Below are 26,123 nucleotides of genomic sequence, written 5' to 3'. Positions count from 1 at the left end.
TATTTTTTTAAGTCATCCTATTTCTCTCTCACACACAAGTTTTTGACTGTGGTGGGGAAGAGGCGACTCATCGTCTTTGAGTAGCAGAAATAAAGCAAGCTAAACTTCCACGTTAGAGGCATCAGTCTGAGAAGCAATTTTGCAAGATCTCTCTCTCTCTCTCTCTCTCTCTCTCTCTCTCTCTCTCTCTCTCTCTCTCTGGGGTGTGTTTCTGTGGAGGACAGCTCCTAGGAGGCAGCACACTGGCAGCGAAGGCAGCCTACCAATGAGAGGGGGAAACTGAGCTCTCTCTCTCTCTTTTTTTTTTTTTACTCTTTGGATCTTTGGAAAACCTGCTGTGTGATGTTGCAGTCATTTCTGATCTGAGCACAGGAGTGCTCTCTATCCCTCCTGATCTACAGTCAGGGCAACTTGGCTGTCGAGGAAAGTGTTTTGCCAGGTGTTCCCGTGCAATCTGAGAAGAGTTTTTTCTTTCTATCTCTCTACCTATCTTGGAATAATAGTGCCATGCCTTCTGGATTGCAATACAGCCTCTTTCTCTTCTTGTGCCTAACATCATGTCAGGAATCTCGAGCATCCCAGGTAAGCCTCATTCTCCCAAACAACAACTGGTTAGGTCTGGATAACATTTCATCTATCTATCTATCTATCTATCTATCTATCTATCTATCTATCATCTATCTATCATCATCTATATCTATCTATCATCATCATCATCTATATCTATCTACCTACCTACCTACCTATCTATCTATCATCTATCTACCTACCTATCTATCTACCAATCTACCTACCTACCTATCATCTATCTATCTATCTATCTATCTATCTATCTATCTATCTATATCTATCATCTATCTATCTATCTTTAACATCTATAAAATCTTGGAGGGGTTATAAATGCAATGCATGAAAGAAAGGACACGTTTCCCTTGACAGTAAAACAAATGGTGGGTTTTTATTATTATTATTGCTAACTTTTGATTAAAAGGCTGGACTTTATTTTAGCTCCCCCCCCCCTCCCCGGCCTCATGTGTCTCTTTCTGCAAAAACAACAGGTAAGTAAAATGATGGTTGCTAGTGCCCTTTGATACACATCCTCTAATTTTCAACTTCACACCAACGACAAGAGGTGTGGTTAATATTTTGTGTAAATCAGAAAAGACACGCAGGAAACAAGGCCAGTCCAAGGCCAAATAAGCACCATCAGTCCAGTCTAAAATGCAAATCTTCATCAGGAGAAATTTGAAGACTAAAAAGATAGCCTTCCCATCACTTAATTCTCGAATTCCTCGACACTGTTTGAGGTGAAGAATGCAGCTCCAGAAGTGTAGGGCATGTAATTACTTTTGCAAATTATCTGCCTCTGAAAATTCTTACATTTCTTGCCCTGTATCCCTGCCAATAATGCAACTGCAACCCTCTTGCTGGGTTAGGGAACTCAACCTGTTCCTCCGTTAATGCCTGAATAAACCAGCACAGTCAAGTGATTGCAGAGCTTGTGAGTTCAAGTCACTTTGCAGGAATATCAACATGGGCTGAACGAGCTGCACAGTGATGAAGTTTATTATGCTTAACTGTAGCGCAGTAGTTCAGGTTAAAAATAACTCTTTAACAAAGAGCTTATTATAAAGGTATCCAGTAAGACTTTTTTAAAAAATGCCTGCTGCATGCTACATATGATAAGAGTCTTCGGCAAGAGAAAACTTGTTCACTCCCCAAACCCCGAGAACATGCTTCATATAAAACATGGCAATTAAATTCTTGTTCATTCAAATTCTAAGGAAATGTCAGGTTTATTGTGTCTGCAGTCATTCCTTTTTGACTGGCTCCTGTCCCAGTACTTAGTGCTGACTTTTGATCCTGGTGAAGAAGTTGTGCAACGGATAAAGAAAGTCAATTTCATAGCAAAAGCAGCATTTGTGTGGGTGTGTCTGTGCATGTGCGATCAGCAATAAGAAGAATTTTGTTCAGTTCGCATTTTACTTTGACCTTGCCTGATTTTAGTGCAAGCCGCCCTGCAAACCCAGCTATATTTCAAAACTTGCACTTTTCTGGATTTCACGATGCAGTTTTCAAACCAAGAAGAGTGCACGGGGAGGGGGGGACTATATTAACCTATGGATTTGCTTGCAAACATATGTATAATAGGCAAAATTGCAAAAGAAAAGAAAAAGAGATGCATATATTAGGCTTAACCTGCATGGAAATGCATGCTGATTTTCGTGTTGACTTTTTTTATTCAAAGTAATGCAGAAATAGGCAAACTGAACTTAAGGCTGGGAAAATGGGTAATCGAAAGAAACTGAAAATGACAGGTTTGTGCATCCCTATTTGCGATAGATGGACAGATAGTGATAAACTTGCTGAAATATACTCGGAGTCGAGTGTGGATTTCATGCTCTTTATTCAGCTCATAGTAGTGAGGAGGAATGGAAGTTCCCCCAGAATGTCTGCTTTATATACATTATTTACACAATGGGTCCCACATGATTGGCTAATTCTAGGATTCTCCTGTAGGCCAATCAGGTTGCGGATTCACTTCCACCTGGAGTTGGATTGGGTGGCTCCTGCGGACCAATTAGACTGTTGCATTCTGGATCCTATTCAACTCAATACATAACACTTGCACAGACAGACCAATAGATATGCATTTATGGCTGAGTGGATATAGGATTTAGATAGCGTAACAGATGAATTAATCCCTTGTGCAATAGGTAACATTCCTTTCTTGCAGGAGGCAAACAGGACTGAACAACTTGGCACTCTCAGGGCATAAAGGAAAGGCAGGGGGTAGCAGCTGTTGAATGAGTTCCTTGCATTCCATTTGCTCTCTTGGCAGTCATTTACATAAAAGTATTTCTCACGTGACACTAAAAGTGATTCTGGGGGCTCTTCCAGCATGTTGTGGGATACAAAGCAGAAAATAACTATTGTTGTTGTTGTTGTTTTAATCAGACACTCACAGTTTTGCTTATGTCAGCATGACAAAGTCAGCGCTAGCAGTTGGAAAATTTGGGTGCTTTTGGGGGGCCTGGACCAGTTAAGGAGCTGCCTAGCACAAGAGACCCACCAACTTTGCACCAAGCCTGTCGCCATGGAAGAAAGGAGATCAAGTGTCATGGGCAGCCAAATACCCAGTAAACAAAACAAAACATGTGTGACCAGCCATATCACCTGATGGTCCACACACCACTCACCAGATTTCATCCCGGCTCCACCCTTGCACCGTCAAGTACAACACCCCGCCAAGAAGACCAATATTATTGACTTCCAAAGTTGGCTCCCAGGACATTGGCCCAGCTGGAAAGGCCAGTACCAGTTTTGTATATTGATTAGCACAGTGGAGGAGAATCGGAAGGAGTCAGGCCATGTATGCTAGCATGGTGACAATGACAGTCGTATGCCAATGATCTCATCAGCTCACGGCTTTGCTAGCCACTCTTGGCATAGCTGTCAACGTTTCCCTTTTTTAAAGGGAAATTCCCTTATTCTGAATAGGATTCCTCACAAGAAAAGGGAAAAGTTGACAGCTATGACTCTTGGCCCCTGTCAAGGCCTTGTATTCTGACATTTGCTGGACCAAGGAAAAGTTCACGCTATCTTAATAGCAACAACAACAGATTTATTTGTTACAGTAATACATTTAATTTGTTCTCTGCCAGTCTTGTAAATAGCCATAGACCAGGGCTGGGCAACGTTCAGTCCTAGAGCCTTGTATGGCTCTTAGCCTGATTAAAAATCCCTGTACAATTCATACCCCTGGCAAGAGCAATCTGGTCCTCTTCTGGTGCATACATAACTTTATTTTTATGCCACCTTTCCACAGTTCAAACCATGCTCATAGGTGACTTACAACATGGAAAAAATGCATAACTACAACACAACAAGCGTAGTCATAAACAATAAACAAAATATTAAAAAATGCATGACCAAATTGAACAATTTTCACATAAATGACAGCCAGATCTAAAATATACAAAATACAGCAGCAGCAACCTCGCCCAGCAAAACACTCAAACACCCCCAGCCCAATTTGGTAGGGAACAAGGGTGGCAGAAAGAAAGAAATGGAGGTGGGGAGGGGCAAGAGAGAGAGAGAGAGAGAGAGAGAGAGAAGGGTGTTGGGGGGGGGGAGCAGTGGCTCCACCCATTTTTGTCCCTGGCCCTGCCCACCCCATGCATGTGGCCCCCAAAGAATGCAGCCATCAGCAGAAAACAGATTGCCAACTCCTGCTTTTGGCAACTTCCATCAATAGGAAATGCACCCTTATAATAAATAAATACTACTGAATTACCGTACAAAATCAGTAGTAGAAGAAAACTACAACCTATTCAAAAGCATAACGTCTCAGGGCAACCAAACGACAGTCACCTGGCTTGAATGTTGAACCAGGTCAGCCTCTGCCAGCTTGGAACCCTCCAAATATTTTGGACTACAACTGTCATCAGCCTGAGCCAACCTGCTCTGTCAGAGTTGACAAATGTTAGAGAAGGCGAGGGCCCTTTAAATGAAAAGTGACCTTTCACTGATGATGGAGCTGACTCCTCCCTAAGGCTCAGCCTAAGAACTGCTGTTGCTGAAACAACATCTAAGTTCTACTGTCCTACAGCATTCAACCTGAGCACTGCACGGAGCTGGCCAGAGTTCCCAGGCAATTGCTGGAACCATTGCTCACATCAGAACTGCTTTGAAACACATTTGTCACATGCATGAGACACAGGTCAGCACGAAAGACGCAGGGCTTGGTTGTCAGTGAAGTTAACTCTTTATTCAGGGGCATGGCATACAACTCAGCAACACTTCCAAGCAGATCTTGCCTCTATGAAGCAGTTGCCAGGACTGAAGGTCCCCGCCTTCAACCCTTTCTAAGGCTCTCCTCTCTCAGATGTTTCCTAAGCAGTCTCAAACTGCATCTGCCCACCTCCGGCCTCTGCTCTGCCCTCCTCCTTATCCTTATTATCCTGCACATTCTTGGAGACCAGCAGGGAGGGGAGCTTGTTGTAGCAGGAGAGGGAGACTCCTTGGATTCTTCAGTAGCCTCTCAGTCCCCCTCTGCTTCAGCCTCGGTGTCTGAACTGCTCCCTGTCACAGGTTCCTCCTGCTCACTAAATCCTGTTGCCCCTTCAGCATCCAGCCCTGCCTCCCAGTCCTTTCCCTCTGACCTCTCCTTGGTGTCCCACCACCAAACCCTTGGCTCTGAGCCTTCCTCCTCTGAGGTTTCCCTTGGGGGTTCCCCTGCTGGTGCTTCCCACCACTCCTCTTTGTCCAGCCAGTCCTTGACACATGTCTTACAATGTTGTGAGTACACAGGTTGTTTCAGGTTCCAGCTATAAAAAATATAATGTGTGAAATGACCACTGAGCTCAAGTCTGTGCTCCACTGAGCTACAGATCTTGGTGGGTGGCATGGGCAGGTTGCAATGACTCAGTTAATTCTGCCTTACAAGGCTGGTACTGTGGATTCCCTGAAGGAGGTGCAGGAAGGTCAGGATAGCTCAGTTGCTTAGAGTGTGGTGCTGATAATGCCAAGGTTGCAGGTTCGATTCCCATATGGGAGAGCTACATATTCCTGTATCCTCAAGGTCCCTTCCAACTCTACAATTTTACGATTCTATGATACAAATCAAGTGGGGAAGACTGTCACGGTCCAGCCAACGGGTGATCGAAGTCCCGGCTGAGGAGGTTGGGACCGGGGGCAAGATGGTGGGGTGGGAACAGGAACGAGAGTCTAGAAGCCAGGGGTCTGAGGGTCAGGAAGCAGGGAGTCACAAAGTCAAGGGTCTGAGGGTCGAGAAGCAAGGAGTCAAAGAGCCAAGGAGCTGGGGTCCGAGGATCAGGAAGCAAGGAGCCAAACACAGCAAGGCAGGAGGAAATGTGTTGCTGTGGCAAAGAGCCGAAGGGAAATGCTGACCTTATATCCTTTCCCGGCTCTTGCCACCAGGTGTAGTGAGTTACCAAGCGGCCTCCCCTGTGCCACCATGCCTTGCCTCTCCAGAACAAACTTAGGAAGGTCCCAGTCCTGCGAAGCCCTACATGCTTCATATAAAACATGAACATGCTTCATATAAAACATGGCAATTAAATTCTTGTTCATTCAAATTCTAAGGAAATGTCAGGTTTATTGTGTCTGCAGTCATTCCTTTTTGACTGGCTCCTGTCCCAGTACTTAGTGCTGACTTTTGATCCTGGTGAAGAAGTTGTGCAACGGATAAAGAAAGTCAATTTCATAGCAAAAGCAGCATTTGTGTGGGTGTGTCTGTGCATGTGCGATCAGCAATAAGAAGAATTTTGTTCAGTTCGCATTTTACTTTGACCTTGCCTGATTTTAGTGCAAGCCGCCCTGCAAACCCAGCTATATTTCAAAACTTGCACTTTTCTGGATTTCACGATGCAGTTTTCAAACCAAGAAGAGTGCACGGGGAGGGGGGGACTATATTAACCTATGGATTTGCTTGCAAACATATGTATAATAGGCAAAATTGCAAAAGAAAAGAAAAAGAGATGCATATATTAGGCTTAACCTGCATGGAAATGCATGCTGATTTTCGTGTTGACTTTTTTTATTCAAAGTAATGCAGAAATAGGCAAACTGAACTTAAGGCTGGGAAAATGGGTAATCGAAAGAAACTGAAAATGACAGGTTTGTGCATCCCTATTTGCGATAGATGGACAGATAGTGATAAACTTGCTGAAATATACTCGGAGTCGAGTGTGGATTTCATGCTCTTTATTCAGCTCATAGTAGTGAGGAGGAATGGAAGTTCCCCCAGAATGTCTGCTTTATATACATTATTTACACAATGGGTCCCACATGATTGGCTAATTCTAGGATTCTCCTGTAGGCCAATCAGGTTGCGGATTCACTTCCACCTGGAGTTGGATTGGGTGGCTCCTGCGGACCAATTAGACTGTTGCATTCTGGATCCTATTCAACTCAATACATAACACTTGCACAGACAGACCAATAGATATGCATTTATGGCTGAGTGGATATAGGATTTAGATAGCGTAACAGATGAATTAATCCCTTGTGCAATAGGTAACATTCCTTTCTTGCAGGAGGCAAACAGGACTGAACAACTTGGCACTCTCAGGGCATAAAGGAAAGGCAGGGGGTAGCAGCTGTTGAATGAGTTCCTTGCATTCCATTTGCTCTCTTGGCAGTCATTTACATAAAAGTATTTCTCACGTGACACTAAAAGTGATTCTGGGGGCTCTTCCAGCATGTTGTGGGATACAAAGCAGAAAATAACTATTGTTGTTGTTGTTGTTTTAATCAGACACTCACAGTTTTGCTTATGTCAGCATGACAAAGTCAGCGCTAGCAGTTGGAAAATTTGGGTGCTTTTGGGGGGCCTGGACCAGTTAAGGAGCTGCCTAGCACAAGAGACCCACCAACTTTGCACCAAGCCTGTCGCCATGGAAGAAAGGAGATCAAGTGTCATGGGCAGCCAAATACCCAGTAAACAAAACAAAACATGTGTGACCAGCCATATCACCTGATGGTCCACACACCACTCACCAGATTTCATCCCGGCTCCACCCTTGCACCGTCAAGTACAACACCCCGCCAAGAAGACCAATATTATTGACTTCCAAAGTTGGCTCCCAGGACATTGGCCCAGCTGGAAAGGCCAGTACCAGTTTTGTATATTGATTAGCACAGTGGAGGAGAATCGGAAGGAGTCAGGCCATGTATGCTAGCATGGTGACAATGACAGTCGTATGCCAATGATCTCATCAGCTCACGGCTTTGCTAGCCACTCTTGGCATAGCTGTCAACGTTTCCCTTTTTTAAAGGGAAATTCCCTTATTCTGAATAGGATTCCTCACAAGAAAAGGGAAAAGTTGACAGCTATGACTCTTGGCCCCTGTCAAGGCCTTGTATTCTGACATTTGCTGGACCAAGGAAAAGTTCACGCTATCTTAATAGCAACAACAACAGATTTATTTGTTACAGTAATACATTTAATTTGTTCTCTGCCAGTCTTGTAAATAGCCATAGACCAGGGCTGGGCAACGTTCAGTCCTAGAGCCTTGTATGGCTCTTAGCCTGATTAAAAATCCCTGTACAATTCATACCCCTGGCAAGAGCAATCTGGTCCTCTTCTGGTGCATACATAACTTTATTTTTATGCCACCTTTCCACAGTTCAAACCATGCTCATAGGTGACTTACAACATGGAAAAAATGCATAACTACAACACAACAAGCGTAGTCATAAACAATAAACAAAATATTAAAAAATGCATGACCAAATTGAACAATTTTCACATAAATGACAGCCAGATCTAAAATATACAAAATACAGCAGCAGCAACCTCGCCCAGCAAAACACTCAAACACCCCCAGCCCAATTTGGTAGGGAACAAGGGTGGCAGAAAGAAAGAAATGGAGGTGGGGAGGGGCAAGAGAGAGAGAGAGAGAGAGAGAGAGAGAAGGGTGTTGGGGGGGGGAGCAGTGGCTCCACCCATTTTTGTCCCTGGCCCTGCCCACCCCATGCATGTGGCCCCCAAAGAATGCAGCCATCAGCAGAAAACAGATTGCCAACTCCTGCTTTTGGCAACTTCCATCAATAGGAAATGCACCCTTATAATAAATAAATACTACTGAATTACCGTACAAAATCAGTAGTAGAAGAAAACTACAACCTATTCAAAAGCATAACGTCTCAGGGCAACCAAACGACAGTCACCTGGCTTGAATGTTGAACCAGGTCAGCCTCTGCCAGCTTGGAACCCTCCAAATATTTTGGACTACAACTGTCATCAGCCTGAGCCAACCTGCTCTGTCAGAGTTGACAAATGTTAGAGAAGGCGAGGGCCCTTTAAATGAAAAGTGACCTTTCACTGATGATGGAGCTGACTCCTCCCTAAGGCTCAGCCTAAGAACTGCTGTTGCTGAAACAACATCTAAGTTCTACTGTCCTACAGCATTCAACCTGAGCACTGCACGGAGCTGGCCAGAGTTCCCAGGCAATTGCTGGAACCATTGCTCACATCAGAACTGCTTTGAAACACATTTGTCACATGCATGAGACACAGGTCAGCACGAAAGACGCAGGGCTTGGTTGTCAGTGAAGTTAACTCTTTATTCAGGGGCATGGCATACAACTCAGCAACACTTCCAAGCAGATCTTGCCTCTATGAAGCAGTTGCCAGGACTGAAGGTCCCCGCCTTCAACCCTTTCTAAGGCTCTCCTCTCTCAGATGTTTCCTAAGCAGTCTCAAACTGCATCTGCCCACCTCCGGCCTCTGCTCTGCCCTCCTCCTTATCCTTATTATCCTGCACATTCTTGGAGACCAGCAGGGAGGGGAGCTTGTTGTAGCAGGAGAGGGAGACTCCTTGGATTCTTCAGTAGCCTCTCAGTCCCCCTCTGCTTCAGCCTCGGTGTCTGAACTGCTCCCTGTCACAGGTTCCTCCTGCTCACTAAATCCTGTTGCCCCTTCAGCATCCAGCCCTGCCTCCCAGTCCTTTCCCTCTGACCTCTCCTTGGTGTCCCACCACCAAACCCTTGGCTCTGAGCCTTCCTCCTCTGAGGTTTCCCTTGGGGGTTCCCCTGCTGGTGCTTCCCACCACTCCTCTTTGTCCAGCCAGTCCTTGACACATGTCTTACAATGTTGTGAGTACACAGGTTGTTTCAGGTTCCAGCTATAAAAAATATAATGTGTGAAATGACCACTGAGCTCAAGTCTGTGCTCCACTGAGCTACAGATCTTGGTGGGTGGCATGGGCAGGTTGCAATGACTCAGTTAATTCTGCCTTACAAGGCTGGTACTGTGGATTCCCTGAAGGAGGTGCAGGAAGGTCAGGATAGCTCAGTTGCTTAGAGTGTGGTGCTGATAATGCCAAGGTTGCAGGTTCGATTCCCATATGGGAGAGCTACATATTCCTGTATCCTCAAGGTCCCTTCCAACTCTACAATTTTACGATTCTATGATACAAATCAAGTGGGGAAGACTGTCACGGTCCAGCCAACGGGTGATCGAAGTCCCGGCTGAGGAGGTTGGGACCGGGGGCAAGATGGTGGGGTGGGAACAGGAACGAGAGTCTAGAAGCCAGGGGTCTGAGGGTCAGGAAGCAGGGAGTCACAAAGTCAAGGGTCTGAGGGTCGAGAAGCAAGGAGTCAAAGAGCCAAGGAGCTGGGGTCCGAGGATCAGGAAGCAAGGAGCCAAACACAGCAAGGCAGGAGGAAATGTGTTGCTGTGGCAAAGAGCCGAAGGGAAATGCTGACCTTATATCCTTTCCCGGCTCTTGCCACCAGGTGTAGTGAGTTACCAAGCGGCCTCCCCTGTGCCACCATGCCTTGCCTCTCCAGAACAAACTTAGGAAGGTCCCAGTCCTGCGAAGCCCTACTGGTCACAGGGCCCGGCTCCTGCACGCACTCCTGACAAAGACATTGGGGGAAATGGCTTTCTAATTGTACTCAACCATCATGTTTAACGCCGTACATATAAAGGCACATTTAAAGGCCTGATCCAGCTGTTTAAAGTCTTTCTGTTTCCCACAGAACTGCATGAACAAGCAGCAGCTTCTGACTGCCATCCGCCAAATGCAGCAATTTCTAAAGGGGCAGGAAACGAGATTTGCCGAGGGGCTCCGTGTCATGAAACACCGGCTGACGACTCTGCAAAACACAGTCATGAAAACCACCCCTGACCCACCAGCTGGTAATTAAAACAACAAGCCTAAAGTGATGGCAGTGCAAGAGCAGGAGCAACATTGCTCAGACGGAGAACCCAGGGCATAGCCAGCAGCGTTATAGGACCAGATAGACCCCGATTGGCTCCTTGTGTCATATGACCCCTATATACTGCTCATCCATTATTAAATGACATTTGTTCGTCTCTCTTGGATATAGAGGTAGGAAAGTCTTCGAACAAAACAAGTAACTTTTTTTAAAAAAAAAACAAAACAAACTATGGATGTAAAAGGGACGCGGGTGGCGCTGTGGGTTAAACCACAGAGCCTAGGACTTGCCGATCAGAAGGTTGGCGGTTCGAATCCCCACGACGGGGTGAGCTCCCATTGCTCGGTCCCTGCTGCTGCCAACCTAGCAGTTCGAAAGCACCTCAAAGTGCAAGTAGATAAATAGGTACCGCTCCAGTGGGAAGGTAAACGGCGTTTCCGTGTGCTGCTCTGGTTCACCAGAAGCGGCTTAGTCATGCTGGCCACATAATCCGGAAGCTGTCTGCAGACAAACGCTGGCTCCCTCGGCTTATAGAGCGAGATGAGCATGCAACCCTAGAGTCAGTCATGACTGGACCTAATGGTCAGGGATCCCTTTACCTTTACCTTATGGGTGTAAAATGCTGAGACGGTGCAAGATCCAGGGCCCATTGTAAAAGACATGGGTCTTGGCCCCCTGAGTCACCCCCTAACCACACCCCTGCATCCCAGCATGATTCTGTGATGGTGATGCTTTTGCCCTCTTTCCTCTAAGAAGAAGAAGAAGAAGAGGAGTTTGGATTTGATATCCCGCTTTATCACTACCCTAAGGAGTCTCAAAGCGGCTAACATTCTCCTTTCCCTTCCTCCCCCACAACAAACACTCTGTGAGGTGAGTGGGGCTGAGAGACTTCAGAGAAGTGTGACTAGCCCAAGGTCACCCAGCAGCTGCATGTAGAGGAGCGGGGAAGCGAACCCGGTTCACCAGATTACGAGCCCACTGCTAACCACGTCTTTTATTATTTTTGTGTACCCAACTCACAGTGTTCTGCCCTGCCCTGGATGCCCCACTGAATGGCAAAAGATTTGGCACCAAGAACATGGTGGATCATGAAGTTCATTTCACCTGCGATCCTGGATTCCGACTCGTCGGCTCCAGTTCTCGAGTATGTCAGCCAAACGCCAGCTGGACAGGAGATGTTCCTGAGTGCAAAGGTAATTCACTTTTTTATTCCCTTGGCTCGGGCATAAACACTCACCTTCAGATTATCAAATGCAGCTGTTTCAGGAGTAGTCACAGATGCTGAAGATGGTTGAATTTGTATCCCACCTTCCCTTGGAGTAACTCAAAGTGGCATACATGGTTCTCCCCGTTCCCAATTTTATCTTCAAACTACCCTGAGGTAGGTTAGGCTCAGAGGAAGTGACTGGCCCAGGGTTATCCAGTGAGCTACATGACTGAATTGAACCTTGCTCTCCTGGGTCCTAGTCCAACACTCTAACCACTACACCACGGTGCTGGCTCTTGTGGACTACGGCTTTCATAATCCCTTATCATTGGCTATGCAGGTTGAGGCTGATGGGAGCTTGGGTATAATTACACCTGGAGAGTCACAGGATCCTAATTCTTCTTGCACATTATATGGTGTGGTGTTCGTACAGAGCCCCCGGTCGTCTCACGGACTATTAACCTGTACACCACTAATCCACTGCCACCAACCAGGTCCTCCCCGGTAAAATCACTTCGGTCTCAGTCTGGTTCTCAAGTTAATAAAGAGGAGTGTGTTTTATTTCAGACACAAACAAACTTTTACAGCATTCCAAACACTGTTAGTCTTTGCTTTCTTAGTCTTATTTTCCTCTCTCTATCTCTTCTACCTCCCCTCACGCAAGAACCCACTGCCCTAACAGTCTCTCTGTTACCAACTGCCTGCCAACTGCTTCTCCAACTGCCTTTCCCAACCAGCCAACCCACTAAAACCAACCAACTACCCACCAACAACTCTTAACAAACCTCGGGCTAAGCCCTTTTATACACGTGTAGGCTCCGCCTCCAGCTTTCCTATTGGTCTACATTTTTAACCCTTTCTTTCCCCTGTACAGATAGGCTCTAAACGAACGTGCGAACGCCACATATGATTAGAAGACTATTACTTTAGCATTTATCTTCAGGTGTTACTCATCATTGATGTGCAGGGTTAGGGCCAAACTAGAAGTGAATTTGAATGCACTGAACATGCATATTTTTGTAGGGGAAGCTGATCAGCCTTAGGACTACTTGCAGGGATGGGGGTGAAGATGTGTGTGAGAGTTGAATGCTTTCCCAAACTGATATTTGCATTTCAGGGTAAACTGCCATTGATGCCAATGGAGGCTTTCTTTGCAATGCAAAAAGAGAAAAAGAGAAAAGCTGTTTCACAGAATGGATTTGTTGTGCCCAAATTATTGCCGATTGCTCTAAATCCACGCGACTGTTGTTCATTGTGTATGAGCCTGCAGATCCAAGCATATGTCAAATCTTTTAATAGGCAATTTATTACTAGGAAACAGATGACAACATCTGAGAAATCGACTGGCACAAACACAGTAATTAATCTTATGTGCTTTGGGGGGGGGGACCAATGTGAGGTTTATCCAGATTGGCAAACGAGAAACTCATACATAATTACCTCTATTAAAAAAAATTGTTTACTGGGCAGAAGTCGGTTCTGTTGATGGTGAGCAGGCATTTGGCATAACACACGCATTTTATATTCCTGAACAGCCATTGTTACTGTGCTTGCCTGTAGCTGTAAGAAGGCAAGAGAAGTGTGATAGAAATGTCAAACCATGGAGGGAAGACGTGGTTGGAAGCCTCAGGGTGCAACTCTGCTTACACTGTAGGCTGGTGTACCTGCATGAGAAGCATAGAGACAACTCTCCGAGCTTATTTATGCTCACCTTTTGCTCTTCCTTCAGTACAGTGGTACCTCGGGTTACAGACGCTTCAGGTTACAGACTCCGCTAACCCAGAAATAGTACCTCGGGTTAAGAACTTTGCCTCAGGATGAGAACAGAAATCGTGCAGCAGTGGTGTGGCAGCAGCGGGAGGCCCCATTAGCTAAAGTGGTACCTCAGGTTAAGAACAGTTTCAGGTTAAGAACGGACCTCCAGAACGGAGGTGTGGGAGATTTGCATCCATTTTCCTGACTTTGTCTCTCTCAGTTAACTCGATGCAAAAATTCTTGGCCCTGGTCTGTGTGGTTTACATTTTCACACGCTCCTCCATAGGGTGCTTAGGCCCCTGTGCATTGACAGCGCTGCTTGTTTAAGTGAATTCCTACCTCATTGTGCAAAATGCTAATGAGCCATTGAGCCGCTGGCCGACCAAGCGGCTGCAAAGGCCAGAGACCTGCCACTCTCCATTGTGTTCAAGAAGGCAGACATTTCTAAAGAGATTATGGCAAAGTGCGCTAGACAGCCAGCCAGATGTGACTCTAGAACAGGGTGGGGAGCTGCTTTTCAGACCAAGGGCCGTATTCCCCATCTGGGCAATGTTGTAGAGGCCACATGGCAGTGGTGGGGGGGCCAGAGCCAATAGGTGCAAAGCAATGAAATCTACTTCTGTACGGTAAGTTGGTTTCTATGCACAATTCCATCCATGGGAGCCAGTGTGGTGTAGTGGTTAAGAGCGGTAGACTCGTAATCTGGTGAACCGGGTTTGCGTCTCTGCTCCTCCACATGCAGCTGCTGGGTGACCTTGGTCCAGTTACACTTCTCTGAAGTCTCTCAGCCCCACTCACCCCACAGAGTGTTTGTTGTGGGGGAGGAAGGGAAAGGAGAATGTTAGCCGCTTTGAGACTCCTTCAGGTAGTGATAAAGTGGGATATCAAATCCAAACTCTTCCGTGCAACCAAGAGGCATGACCAGAGTTCAAGGAGACATCCTAGCAGGGCAAAAGCACAGGAAAAGTGGATGGGGTTAACAGGGGGTGTCGCCTGTGAAGAGGCAGGAGGGCTGGATAGAGAGGTCTGATGGGGATGCGTTGGCCTCTAGCCCAAGGTTTGCAACCTTTGGCCAAGAATCAAGTGAGCAGTGGGAATTAGGAGAATGCCAGTTGCCATTGTCCGCAGCGGTCCCATTCACAACATCCATTCAGATCACCATGATGCCACTGTAAACAGTAATAGTGCTCCTCCAAAAGGATTCTGGGACCTGTTATGTACTGAGTTGAATAGGGTCCAAAATGCAGCAGTCTGATTGGTCTACAGGAGCCACCCAATCCAGCTACAGGTGGAAGTGAATCCGCAACCTGATTGGCCTACAGGTGAATCCTGGAATTAGCCAATCATGTGGGGCCCATTGTGTAAATAATGTATATAAAGCAGACATTCTGAGGGAACTTCCATTCCTCTTCACCACTATGAGCTGAATAAAGAGCATGAAATCCACTCTCGACTCCGAGTATATTTCACCCTCACAGAATTACAATTCTCAGAGTGGTCAGACCATTCAGCTGGACACTGAGGTCCACCTCCAAGGCACTGGCAGAGGAACGGGAGTGCGGAGGGAGCAGACTGCCCCCGGCACCAGTATTCCGGTAGGGTCCCATTGCAGCCCCCCCCCCCGACACGCGACACACTACCCCATGCGCCGGGCACGTCCCCACAGGTGACACACCACGCCCCCACCTGCTCTACGCCCCCAGTAGCGGAGCATGCAGCTTCGCCACTGCTCCAAGGGTCTTCTGGCTGTTCCTTCACTGTGAGAAGTGAAGTTACAGGGAACCAGGCAGAGGGCCTTCTCGGCAGTGGCACCCACCCTGTGGAACGCCCTCCCATCAGATGTCAAGGGGATAAAGAACTACACCACTTTTAGAAGGCATCTGAAGGCATCCCTGTATTGGGAATTTTTTAAGGTTTGATGTTTCATTATGTTTTTATATGTTTTATTATGTTTTACAGAGTAGCTGGGGAAACTTAGTCAGATGGGTGGGGTACATCGGGGAGGGCTGTGTGGAGAGATTCTCTTCCTTTAAATTCCTAGGAGTTTATCTCAATGAAGACCTTACTTGGAAAATAAATATAACCCAGGTGGTTAAGAAAGCCCAACAGAGACTCCATCTCCTCAGAGTATTGCGGAAGAACAATGTCAATCAACATTTGATGATCTCCTTCTACCGGTCCACAATAGAAAGTTTCCTTTCATACTGAATCTCGGCTTTGTAGAAAGTTCAAGGAAGCAGGAGCGGGTGGAAAAATTCGGCTACAACTCCTTGGCTGCTTGTTCAATAACTTCATGGTCTGGCGACCCCTGATTATTTAGAGTATTCTATTGATGATCAGGGGAGCTTGGCTTTTTGGCAGATGGGAAGCAGTGGCAATCCATGAGGCATTCACTCACGCAGTCTGTTTCTTCAAGGAATTCCACTGCGCTAATTATTTCAACACATAATAAGCCAGGGAGAGGTGAAAGGGTGCCTCAGGTGAATAGAGATTTTTTTTAAGGGGGGGGGCAGGAGAGAATCTGGCCAGCTCTTACAAACAAAAGATTTTGCTTCTTCCATTAAAGTGTATTTTACCTTGGGGAGGATATACGCATTTGCAAAACCAGGGGGAAGCTGCCTAACTGAAATATACTCAGAGTCGCAAAGTGATTTCATGCTCTTTATTCAGCTCATAGTGGTGAGGAGGAATGAATGAAAGTCCCCTCAAAGTATCTGCTTTATATACATTATTTACACAATGGGCTGCACATGATTGGCTAATTCCGGAATTCTACTGTAAACCAATCAGGTTGTGGATTCACTTCAATCTGGAGCATGATTGGGTGGTTCCTGCCAACCAATCATACTGCTGCATTGTTCTAGGACCAATCAGACTGCTGCATTCTGAATCCTATTGTTCTAGGACCAATCAGACTGCTGCCTTTTGGATCCTATTGTTCTAGGACCAATCAGACTGCTGCAGTTTGGATCCTATTCGACTCAGTACATAACACTAACCTTGTCGCAAACATGCAAATAGCCTCCATATTGCTGTCGGTTGTGTTCACCACAGGTTGCCCTTGAGCAGGGGTAGCCAATGAGGTGCCGTCTGGATCTTGTGGATTGGGGGGGGGGATTAGAGGGAAATGCTTGAGAAAAATCAGTAGATTTAATCCAAATTTCATACCGAAAAGAAAATTATGAGGAGAAATTTGTACTAAAATGTTGTAGGCTTTCACTGAAGAACCTCCAAAGCAGGCTATGGGTTGTGGAAATAATTTGAAGCTCTGAAACCTCCTTATTTTATTGGCCTTTCCTTAGATATTGGGGTTTGCACCAGTCACCTGTGCCAGAATGGAGGAACATGTGTTGACCGAGGTGAACACTACAAATGCTTTTGTCCCCAGGAGTGGACAGGCCCCAACTGCCAATATCAAACGCAGACGGGTATGTATTGTGGTAAGGGGTTAAGGAGGGTGGGAAAGAGGAATATTTAAACCTTAATGTGTGAGAGAGGGGAGGGCAAGCCCTAGAAACAGAGGACATTATAGTGAGTCAGACCATTTGCTCATTTAGCTCAATAATAGCTACACTGACCATATAGCCATAGTCGCTGGTTTCCACTGATATCCTTTCCCTCCATGTGGGGGAAGTGATCAAAAAGCTTACACAGAAAGAGGCAGAGGACTTGTCATGGGAATGCTGGTTTTGCCCATCTCCATCCCCACACTTTGTGTGTAATGTGTAGTTTTCCCCCTCCTTGTCGTAGATGTAGAACAAACCCACCACTCCATTTTATTAGCTGCGTAAAAATAAAATTAAATGTAAGGATGTCTTCTCATTTGTGGTTTGGGATTTTACACTGTCCTGGAGGCGGATTCTTCCCTCCCCCACTTGTCCTTTAGTACCACCAGAATGGAGCGTAACAGATGATCCGGCGTTCAGCCGTAAACCTCGCTGCGCCAAATTTGACCGGATGCAGCAGTGCAGCTGCGAAGCAGGCTTCCACATGAGCGGCACCGCAGAAAACAGCATCTGCCAGGGTAAGAGTGCAATTGCAAGAGATCTCTGAGGAGTCTGCTGCTACAAGCTGCTTCTGCTTCCTGTCGAAGTTAAAGCCATGTCTAAACTGCAGAATATGGTGGTGTGGCCTTTTGTTTATAGACTCTCAGTGCTGTATTGGGGGGGGGGGGCAGGTTATAGAGTAACGTAAGTTTTAAAAAAACACACAAATCCCTGATCCAAGAAGCTTAACACTGTAAATTCCAATAGTAAGAAAGTTGACAACGGGAGGGAAGGTGGAACAAGGGAAAGAAGGGCTGAACCAGTAGGAACTGCAACAACTTATTGCAGCATGGGGTGCTTCTGTTAAGGGTTCCAGCACTCCATTCTTTTCTTCCTCTCTCTTAAAGTTTTCCGCTTCTCCCCCAACTCTTCCCAAACAATCAACCAGAATTCTGTATCTTCAAAGTATCTTCAGTCCTTGTTGGGCTTTTTAGTTTAGTTTTGCTTTTGCATGTTTATTTTTTGGTGGGGTGGACGCACAGGTGCCCAGTCTCAGAGACATTAAAAACCTTGGAATTCTCCATTGATTACTAGGGACAGGTCGAATCGTCCCCTAGCATATTTAAAAAGAGCTTCTCAGTGTGAACCAGTAAACAACCAATCTGGACGATGAGATGGTTCTCTCTATTACTTTTCTATCTATCTCGCTCCATTTCTTGAGCATGAGTGGCGCAGATTTGCCAGTGTAAACCCAATTGACTGAAGACTTGGAATCAATATTGATGTGTACAATGCAAATCCATTTGAATTGATTTAGAAAAGCGAAGCGGATTTATACAATTTTTAAATCAATAAATGAAACGCAGTTGCAGCACAAACACTTGAGCTCATGGTGAAGCCATGAGCACCTTTACTTGGAAACAAGTACCACAGAGGATTACTCCAAAATCAAGTGAACATAGAAGTCCAACCTTAGCTTCAGTTGGGGATAAGAACCAGAAGTTCCACAGAAGGCAAAAGGCCAGCCGGCCCTATTGTTAGACAAAGCACCACCTCAAATGGCAAGTGCTGACAGGCAAGACTGGGCACCCCCAGAGCTTTTCTTCCTAAGCTCCCATTCCCCCTGGGGAACATCCTACGCAACATAGCCTCGGTCCAGTATTCCTGAAGGAGCGTCTCCACCTCCATCGTTCTGCCCGGACACTGAGGACCAGTGCTGAGGGCCTTCTGGCGGTTCCCTCACTGCGAGAAGCCAAGTTACAGGGAACCAAGCAGAGGGCCTTCTCGGTAGTGGCACCCGCCCTGTGAAACGCCCTCCCACCAGATGTCAAAGAGAAAAACAACTACCAAACTTTTAGAAGACATCTGAAGGCAGCCCTGTTTAGGGAAGTTTTTAATGTTTAATACGTTATTGTATTTTAGTGTTTTGGGCGGGTATAAATAAATTATCATCATCATCATCATCATCATCATCATCATTATCCTTGGCCCCCTGAACTAGCCTTGCTCCTCAGGTGTGGTAGAGGGTGATTTCCCATCACAGGTGTTGAGAAGTAAGATTCAACAGCTAGTCCAGCCGGAATGGGCTGAAGGCAGCATCTTGGCAATAAAATGTCTGAAGGCGGCAAACTCTGCCACACATAATAACGAATTCCAAAGGGTTTCAACACCACCTTGCGGATTGCCTTGGGTCACTCCCAGGTCACTGTGTCTTAGGCAACTGCTGGCGGGAACAAGCTTGCTGTTATCTGCACAATGGCCTGCATTCCTGAGCCAATTTATCATTCAAAGCTGAGCATCCCAGGCTTTAACAAAAAGGCCCTCCAGAGTTTTCCAGCGGCAGGCAATTTCAAGACGGGCCATCAACTTAAGAATCAGATCTGTACAGCAAGGCTCTCCTTGCGTTGTTATCCAGCAGGAAGCACCGGGGCTGTGCTTTTGAATAAACCCACACAGTTCATAGATCTGGAAGGGCAAAATGTATGCTGCTAATATATATATATATATATATATATATAACACCAGTAGCGTATCACAGAATTCCGCACACACACCCCTTGCGCAGCCTGTCACGAAATTTGTCCAAGCAGAAATAACGTTGCTTTTCTTCCCCCTTGCAGATGTGAATGAATGTGAAGTTTACAAGCTGGAGGGAGCCCCTCGTCTCTGTATGCACACCTGCATAAACATTCCTGGCTCCTACCACTGTTCCTGCCCCAGAGGATACCAGATCTTCAGCGACGGGAAAAGCTGTGAAGGTGACTTTAGCATGAGGCAGATGGCATTTCGCAGATGCTGAATGGCAAAATGTGCAGGCTTCAGGCAGACTTTTCGGTTCCCGAAAACTGCTCAGATTGTGTGCAGTCTGTTTCTCTGCAACCAGGGTTTAAGCTGCAATCCTGCACATTCTCTCCTAGCAGCAGGGACTTGGTTAGGCGCGCATACATTTTATGACTATAAATGCAAGGAAATGCTAACAGAATAGAAGCTGGACTTCCCAAACGCCGTGCAAGAAACCAGATTTGTGTAACGGTTTGTAATGCACGGCTACTTAAAATTCTGGCTGTTAATGCCAAGGGAGAGAGACCTGCTGAAACAAGGTAGACATTGTAATGCCATTTAGATATGTCGGGAGGTATGGCGGTCAAGCGCCAAAAGGAATTGAATAGTGATATTGTATGCATGAAGCATGCACTCTGTGCTCCCGCTGGCTACAGAAAATACCTTCAGATTATGCTAAAACAGAGCTAATCGCTGGGGTTTGATTGGCTTTTTTGTTATTATTTCTAAAATTAAAGCATCTTGTGTAAGGGAAGCAGACTGACATTGGACAGCTTAAAATATTTTCTGTCCACAAGCCAATTAAACTGGAATATTTCCGCTCATTATTTACTTTGGGCTGCATGCACACCGTACAATTGAAGCACATCTGATGCACACATACCCCTCCCCCCAAAAAGAATCCTGGGAACTGTAGTTTGTTAGGGATGCTATAGCTCTGGGTAAACTACAGTTTCCAGGATTCTTGGGGGGGGTACTTTAAATGTAAGGAATATTTTGCCCAACGTGGGGCTTGAACCCCCAACCCTGAGATTAAGTCTCACGCTCTACTGACTAAGCTATCCATGCATTTTATCCTTGCTACAACCCTATGAGGTAGAGTTAGGCTTGGGTTTTTTCATATCTATGGAGTGACCACTTAGGCCATCATCTGGAAACAGGATTTGTACCACCAAAAGAAGAGGTCAGAGGGTACCATTTTGCAGAAAACTTCATTGGCAGAGCTCAGCTCCAGATACTTCTCATGTACATAGAAAGGATTTAGGTGGAACTTCTGTGCAACAGTTAGAATGTGCAAATTGTCACTGGCCTTGAGAGCAAAAGGGTGGAGAAGATCATACCTTCCCCTTTCTGTGTTAAGCGCGTCACCTAAACCATTGACTCTGGTCCTTTGCTTTTCATGTTTCCATTTGTTTTACAGACATCGACGAGTGTGCTCTCTCATTGCACAACTGTACCAGGGGAACGACGTGCATTAATACAGGAGGAAGCTTTCAGTGTGTTAACCCAGAGTGCCCCAACCCCAGTGGAAACATCAGCTATGTGAAAACTTCGCCGTTGTAAGTATAACGGGGAATCTGTCGTTTGCCACCTTTGACAGCAATAGGCTAGTTTAAGGCACTCGGGGCAGGTCATGGATGGCACAGAGTGAGCTCTGTATTCCAACACCTCATCATACTCCCTGCCCTGCTCCCTTGCCTCACTCTGCCTAATGATAGAGCCGGCCCTAGTTCTGGGCATAAGGAAAGAAATGATGACTGCCCGGAAAACCCACTGTGCAGTTTCAGCTCCTTTCTTTTAAAACTAAGAACCGAAAGATCTTGATGATCCAGGCTGTTGGCATATTGTTTTCTGGTCTGTGATCAAACATTACGACAACCTTATGAATATTTCCCCTCCAGCCAGTAAGATTACTTGTTATATTTTCTTTGATACAGGGCCAATGTTCTGTGCCTTGATTATGCACCATCGCTGTGAGTTGCAAACGGAGCTTTGTTTGAGTTTAGACAACTTTTTGGGCACAATCCAGACGAAGTTAAAGACCTTTAAAGCCAATTGATTTCCATGAGAGGTTTATTCTGCAGTCGCACCATATGCTTAAAGCGCATTTCCTCGCTGCCAAAAAGAATCCTGGGAACTGTGGTTTTTTAAAGGGTGCGATGAACTGTAGCTCTGTGAGTGGTGAATTACAGTTCACAGGATCCTTTACAGATGAAAAATGTGCTTTAAATGTACAGTGTGTCTTCAGCCTTAGGCTGCAGTCCTAATCCCGTTTACCTGGGAGTAAGCCCATTGACGGGACGTGGGTGGCACTGTGGGTTAAACCACAGAGCCCTAGAACTTGTCAATCAGAAGGTTGGCGGTTCGAATCCCCGCGACAGGGTGAGCTCCCGTTGCTCTCTCCCTGCTCCTGCCAACCTAGCAGTTCGAAAGCACGTCAAAATGCAAGTAGATAAATAGGTACTGCTCTGGTGGGAAGGTAAACAGCATTTCCGTGCGCTGCTCTGGTTCGCCAGAAGCGGCTTAGTCATGCTGGCCAATAACCCGGAAGCTGTACGCTGGCTCCCTCAGCCAATAAAGCGAGATGAGTGCCACAACCCCAGAGTCGGTCACAACTGGACCTAATGGTCAGGGGTCCCTTTACCTTTAAGCCCATTGAATTCAATGGGACTTATTTCTGAGTAGATGTGGTTAAGTTAGTGGTGTTCACTGTAATGGGCTGGATTCACCTCATGAGCCCCATCAGCAGAAACCTTACATACCCTGCCTCTTCTCCTGCTGTATGCCCCCCGAAATTGGCTGGAGAGGTGGTTGGGAGAACCCCCAGAACATGGGGGGTGACGGAAGGGAGGGGGAATTGTTCCAGCTGGCAAGCAGAAACCCTTGTGCAGATGGAACGCTCAATTCATCAAAGTGTGACATTGAATTCCAATCCAATATGCCAAATTTTTACCCTTCAAAATAAATGGAAATGAAAAGTGCCTAAGGTCATCTGGATTTCACCTTCAGACTCTAAAACAAAGGTGGGTGACCTGTATGGAATCCAACAACATCTCAGAGCCTTGCTGGGAAGAAGAAAAGCCGTTGTTAAAGATTCTGCAAAGACCTCCTGGGGTCTAAATCTTAGCAGTATTTAAAAATATATATATTTAATATATTGTTTAGATATATGTCCAAGTGTTTGGACCATTATGTTAGGGGTATGCCAGCCCAACATATATTCTCACTGGCACTAACTGCATTTTATCCAACTCTCTGGTTTTTGATTCGCTCAGGCGCACCAACTCTGTGGGGTTGAAGGCACCTTGGCCCCCTCAATATTTGTTTTAAGGGGATCGGACCCTCCTCATCTTCATAGCACCCTGCATGTGGTGCTGTTGGCTTTTTGCAGTTTAGTAGCGCAGAGAGCTTGCTGGGGAGACCATGCATTAAAAAGGGACTCAAAAATAACTTAAACAAGGTTTTAATAGCAAAAACAAAAACTCCATTTACACTAAATACATCAACAACAAACCAGACCCAACCACCAACCAATCCCCCAGGGTAATGGGAGAGCTAGGTGCTGCTCCTAGACATCCTACACATGCTCCTACACATCGGGTGGAACAATGATGAACCTTTACATTTAAAGAAACCATTCAACAGGTGCATGTGTGTGACATCACATGCACAGCACAGGTCCAGCTCCTCCAGAGTGTTTGGCTTCCTGCATTGTGCATGCATTGTCACGCACGCACACGCACACACACACAATGCCCAACATGCAATGCGTGTGACGCCATGCAAATGCATTGAGCATTGGGTACCCTCAATCTTGGAGGCAACTCGGCGCCTCCGGATTCACTTACGCTGCTGCTTTATTGTCATCACTGTTTGCAGCCCTGTGCTCCAGACTAGAGGGAGGGCAAGATGTAAAGATGTTCCATATGACGAAGAAATAAATGCATCTCCCCTCCCCTCACTTTCCTTCCTAGCCAATGCGAACGGAACCCATGCCCAATGGACAGCAGATCCTGCCACCATGCCCCGAAGACCATCTCCTTCCATTACCTCCCTCTGCCGTCCAACCTCGTCACTCCCACCGCCCTCTTCCGCATGGCGACCGCGTCAGCTCCTGGGCGGCCTGGCCCCGACGGCCTGCGCTTTGGGATCGCAGCAGGCAATGGCAGGGGCCATTTTGTCATGCAGCGCTCGGACAGGCAGACCGGCGAGCTCATCCTCGTCCAAAGCTTGCAAGGCCCTCAGACCACAGAAGTGGAAGTCGACATGACCGAGTACCTGGACCGCACCTTCCAAGCGAAGCACGTCTCGAAGATTACCGTCTTCGTGTCGGCTTACGAGTTTTAACGGAAGCCGTTTGCACAGGGGAGGAAAAGAAGCAGCTTGCAGCCTGCTCTTATTCACCCAGAACTTTTGGTTCTAACCACCAGCTGTACTACAAAAGCCGGAACAGACATCAGGCATTGCTGTCTGGGTACTTGCCTGTGTTCATGCCAGCCTCAGATATAATGGCTGTCGCCTTTCCGCTTCTCCTCCAGGGGTAGCTAGCATGGCTCTCTCCTGATGCTGTTAGACTACAGCTTCCATCAATCTTGCGGGCTGCTGATGGGAGTTTGAATTCAGCATCATTTCAAGGGTGCCACATTGGCTACCCCTGTTTGACTTTAAACACTCGATGTACTGAGTGCCTTGGAGGGATAATAATATGATTGACTGCCAACTATGGTTGGTGTCCCAACTTGACCAATGCCCCCCTTACTCTAACCCAGCGTTTCTCAAGCTGTGGGTCCCCAGATGTTGTTGAACTACAACTCCCATCACCCCTAGCTAGCAAAGCCAGAGCTCAGGGATGATGGGAGTTGTAGTCCAACAACATCTGGGGACCCACAGGTTGAGAACCGCTGCAGTCTAACCTGCCCTTTGTTAGCCAATCCAGCATGCCACATATACAGACAACCTGTCCTTAATGCAGACATTCTGCCCTCATCCCAAGCAGAAGTTCAACTAAGGAAGAGTACAGGTCATCTCTCTTTTTCTCCCTGTTCCTCTCTCTGATGCTGTATGAGAGCAAAAACATCATATATCTGTTGCAAGGGATCTGATTCTACTTTCTGTTGTTTGTAGAGTACTAATGCTGATCTGATGTCACAAACCATGAGCATGATTCAGCAACCATGGAAACACTTTTTAATTCCTGTTTATTTCAATGGGAAGGACAAGCAATGGTGTGCTTAACAGTGCAAACCTATGCATGTTTGCCTGGTAGTGAGCACCACTGATTTCGTACGTACAGCCCTAGCCATGTCTACTCAGAAGCCAGTCCTACTGAATTCTGGCAGAATATCTGAGAGTGGGGTTCGGTTTGCAGCCTAACTCTCCAGTCAATGTACACAGAGTTACACTGCACATACCTCCTTTTGATATCAGTGGAACCATAACAGGACAATCTTATGCACATCTACTCTCAGACCAAGTAAGTCTTGCTGAGTTCAATGGGGTTTACTCCAAGGTAAGTGGGTCTTCTAGGATCGCTCCCTAAAATACTGAGCTGGATCAGTTCTAAATTACGTTGCAACAAACTCACCATTCCAGCCATACTTCAGAACTAAATTTTGAATATATTTTTTTTCATAGTTTGCCTGTGAAATAATAGCTTCGAGGGACACTTTTGAGGAAACTGAATCTTAAGCCTTGATGATGAATAGTAGAAGCCATTATTATGAGTTTGGATGGAGCCCTGAGTCCCTTCCAATTATCGGGATCCTGTATCTGTGGGGGTAAACCGTAGGGGAGCAAACTTACCAAACAAGTCATTTTTTGCTAGGTAAAGGTTTTGGCTGACTAGTTAAGCACCACGATTAGCATAACCAAAGAGGTTGCTCTGTGCCATAGCACATGTGGGTGGGCCTCCCTGCCCCCAGCTGCTAGGAAGGAGAATAATAGCCGGTGTAGCATGTCTTCAAGAGGGAGAATCAGGCTGGACACTGTAGGCGCAGAGACATGTTTGCTCTGTGCTGGATCCAAAGCTATAACTAACAGAGAAGCAAGATTGGGGTGTTAATGCTGCGAGCCCCTCCATCTTATGCTCAGGTTGTATATATGTGTAAATAAAACGATTTATCCAAGAGGCATCACAGTCTCCTATGGCCTTCATTCCAAGGAAACTGAACCCCGAAAAAGAGCCTTGAACCCCTGGATTCTTTCACCACTCAGAGACTGGGGTGGCATGTAACACTATTACGCTAAATAGTAAATTGCCGGATTTGCACCTTGCTTCCCCCCGCTTCATAATCCCACTAAATTTAACAGTATTTATAACTGGGAATACCCCAAAGAACCGACATACATATGAATGTATTTTCCCATTATGGTTCCTTGAGGTATTCCTACTTCTAGAAGCCTATTATGTTTAGTGGGGGATA

General features: G+C 46.2%; 1 protein-coding gene across 1 annotated transcript; it reads left to right on the top strand.

Annotated features, from left to right (window-relative positions):
- Positions 1-222: 222 nt before the first annotated feature.
- On the top strand, positions 223-26,123 carry FBLN7 (fibulin 7). The gene is made up of 8 exons (XM_081854874.1): positions 223-582; positions 10,513-10,672; positions 11,715-11,885; positions 16,957-17,082; positions 17,541-17,678; positions 19,761-19,898; positions 21,122-21,260; positions 23,676-26,123. Exons 1-8 carry the CDS (start codon positions 508-510, stop codon positions 24,046-24,048), a joined length of 1,320 nt encoding a protein of 439 aa, XP_081711000.1. The 5' UTR covers positions 223-507; the 3' UTR covers positions 24,049-26,123.

This window comes from Podarcis erhardii (genome assembly GCF_964252035.2).
Source record: "Podarcis erhardii genome assembly, chromosome: 3".
In the NCBI taxonomy this organism is placed as follows: Eukaryota; Metazoa; Chordata; class Lepidosauria; order Squamata; family Lacertidae; genus Podarcis; species Podarcis erhardii.
Note: the sequence above shows the minus strand (reverse complement) of the source record. Positions and strands in the feature narration are given on the sequence as shown.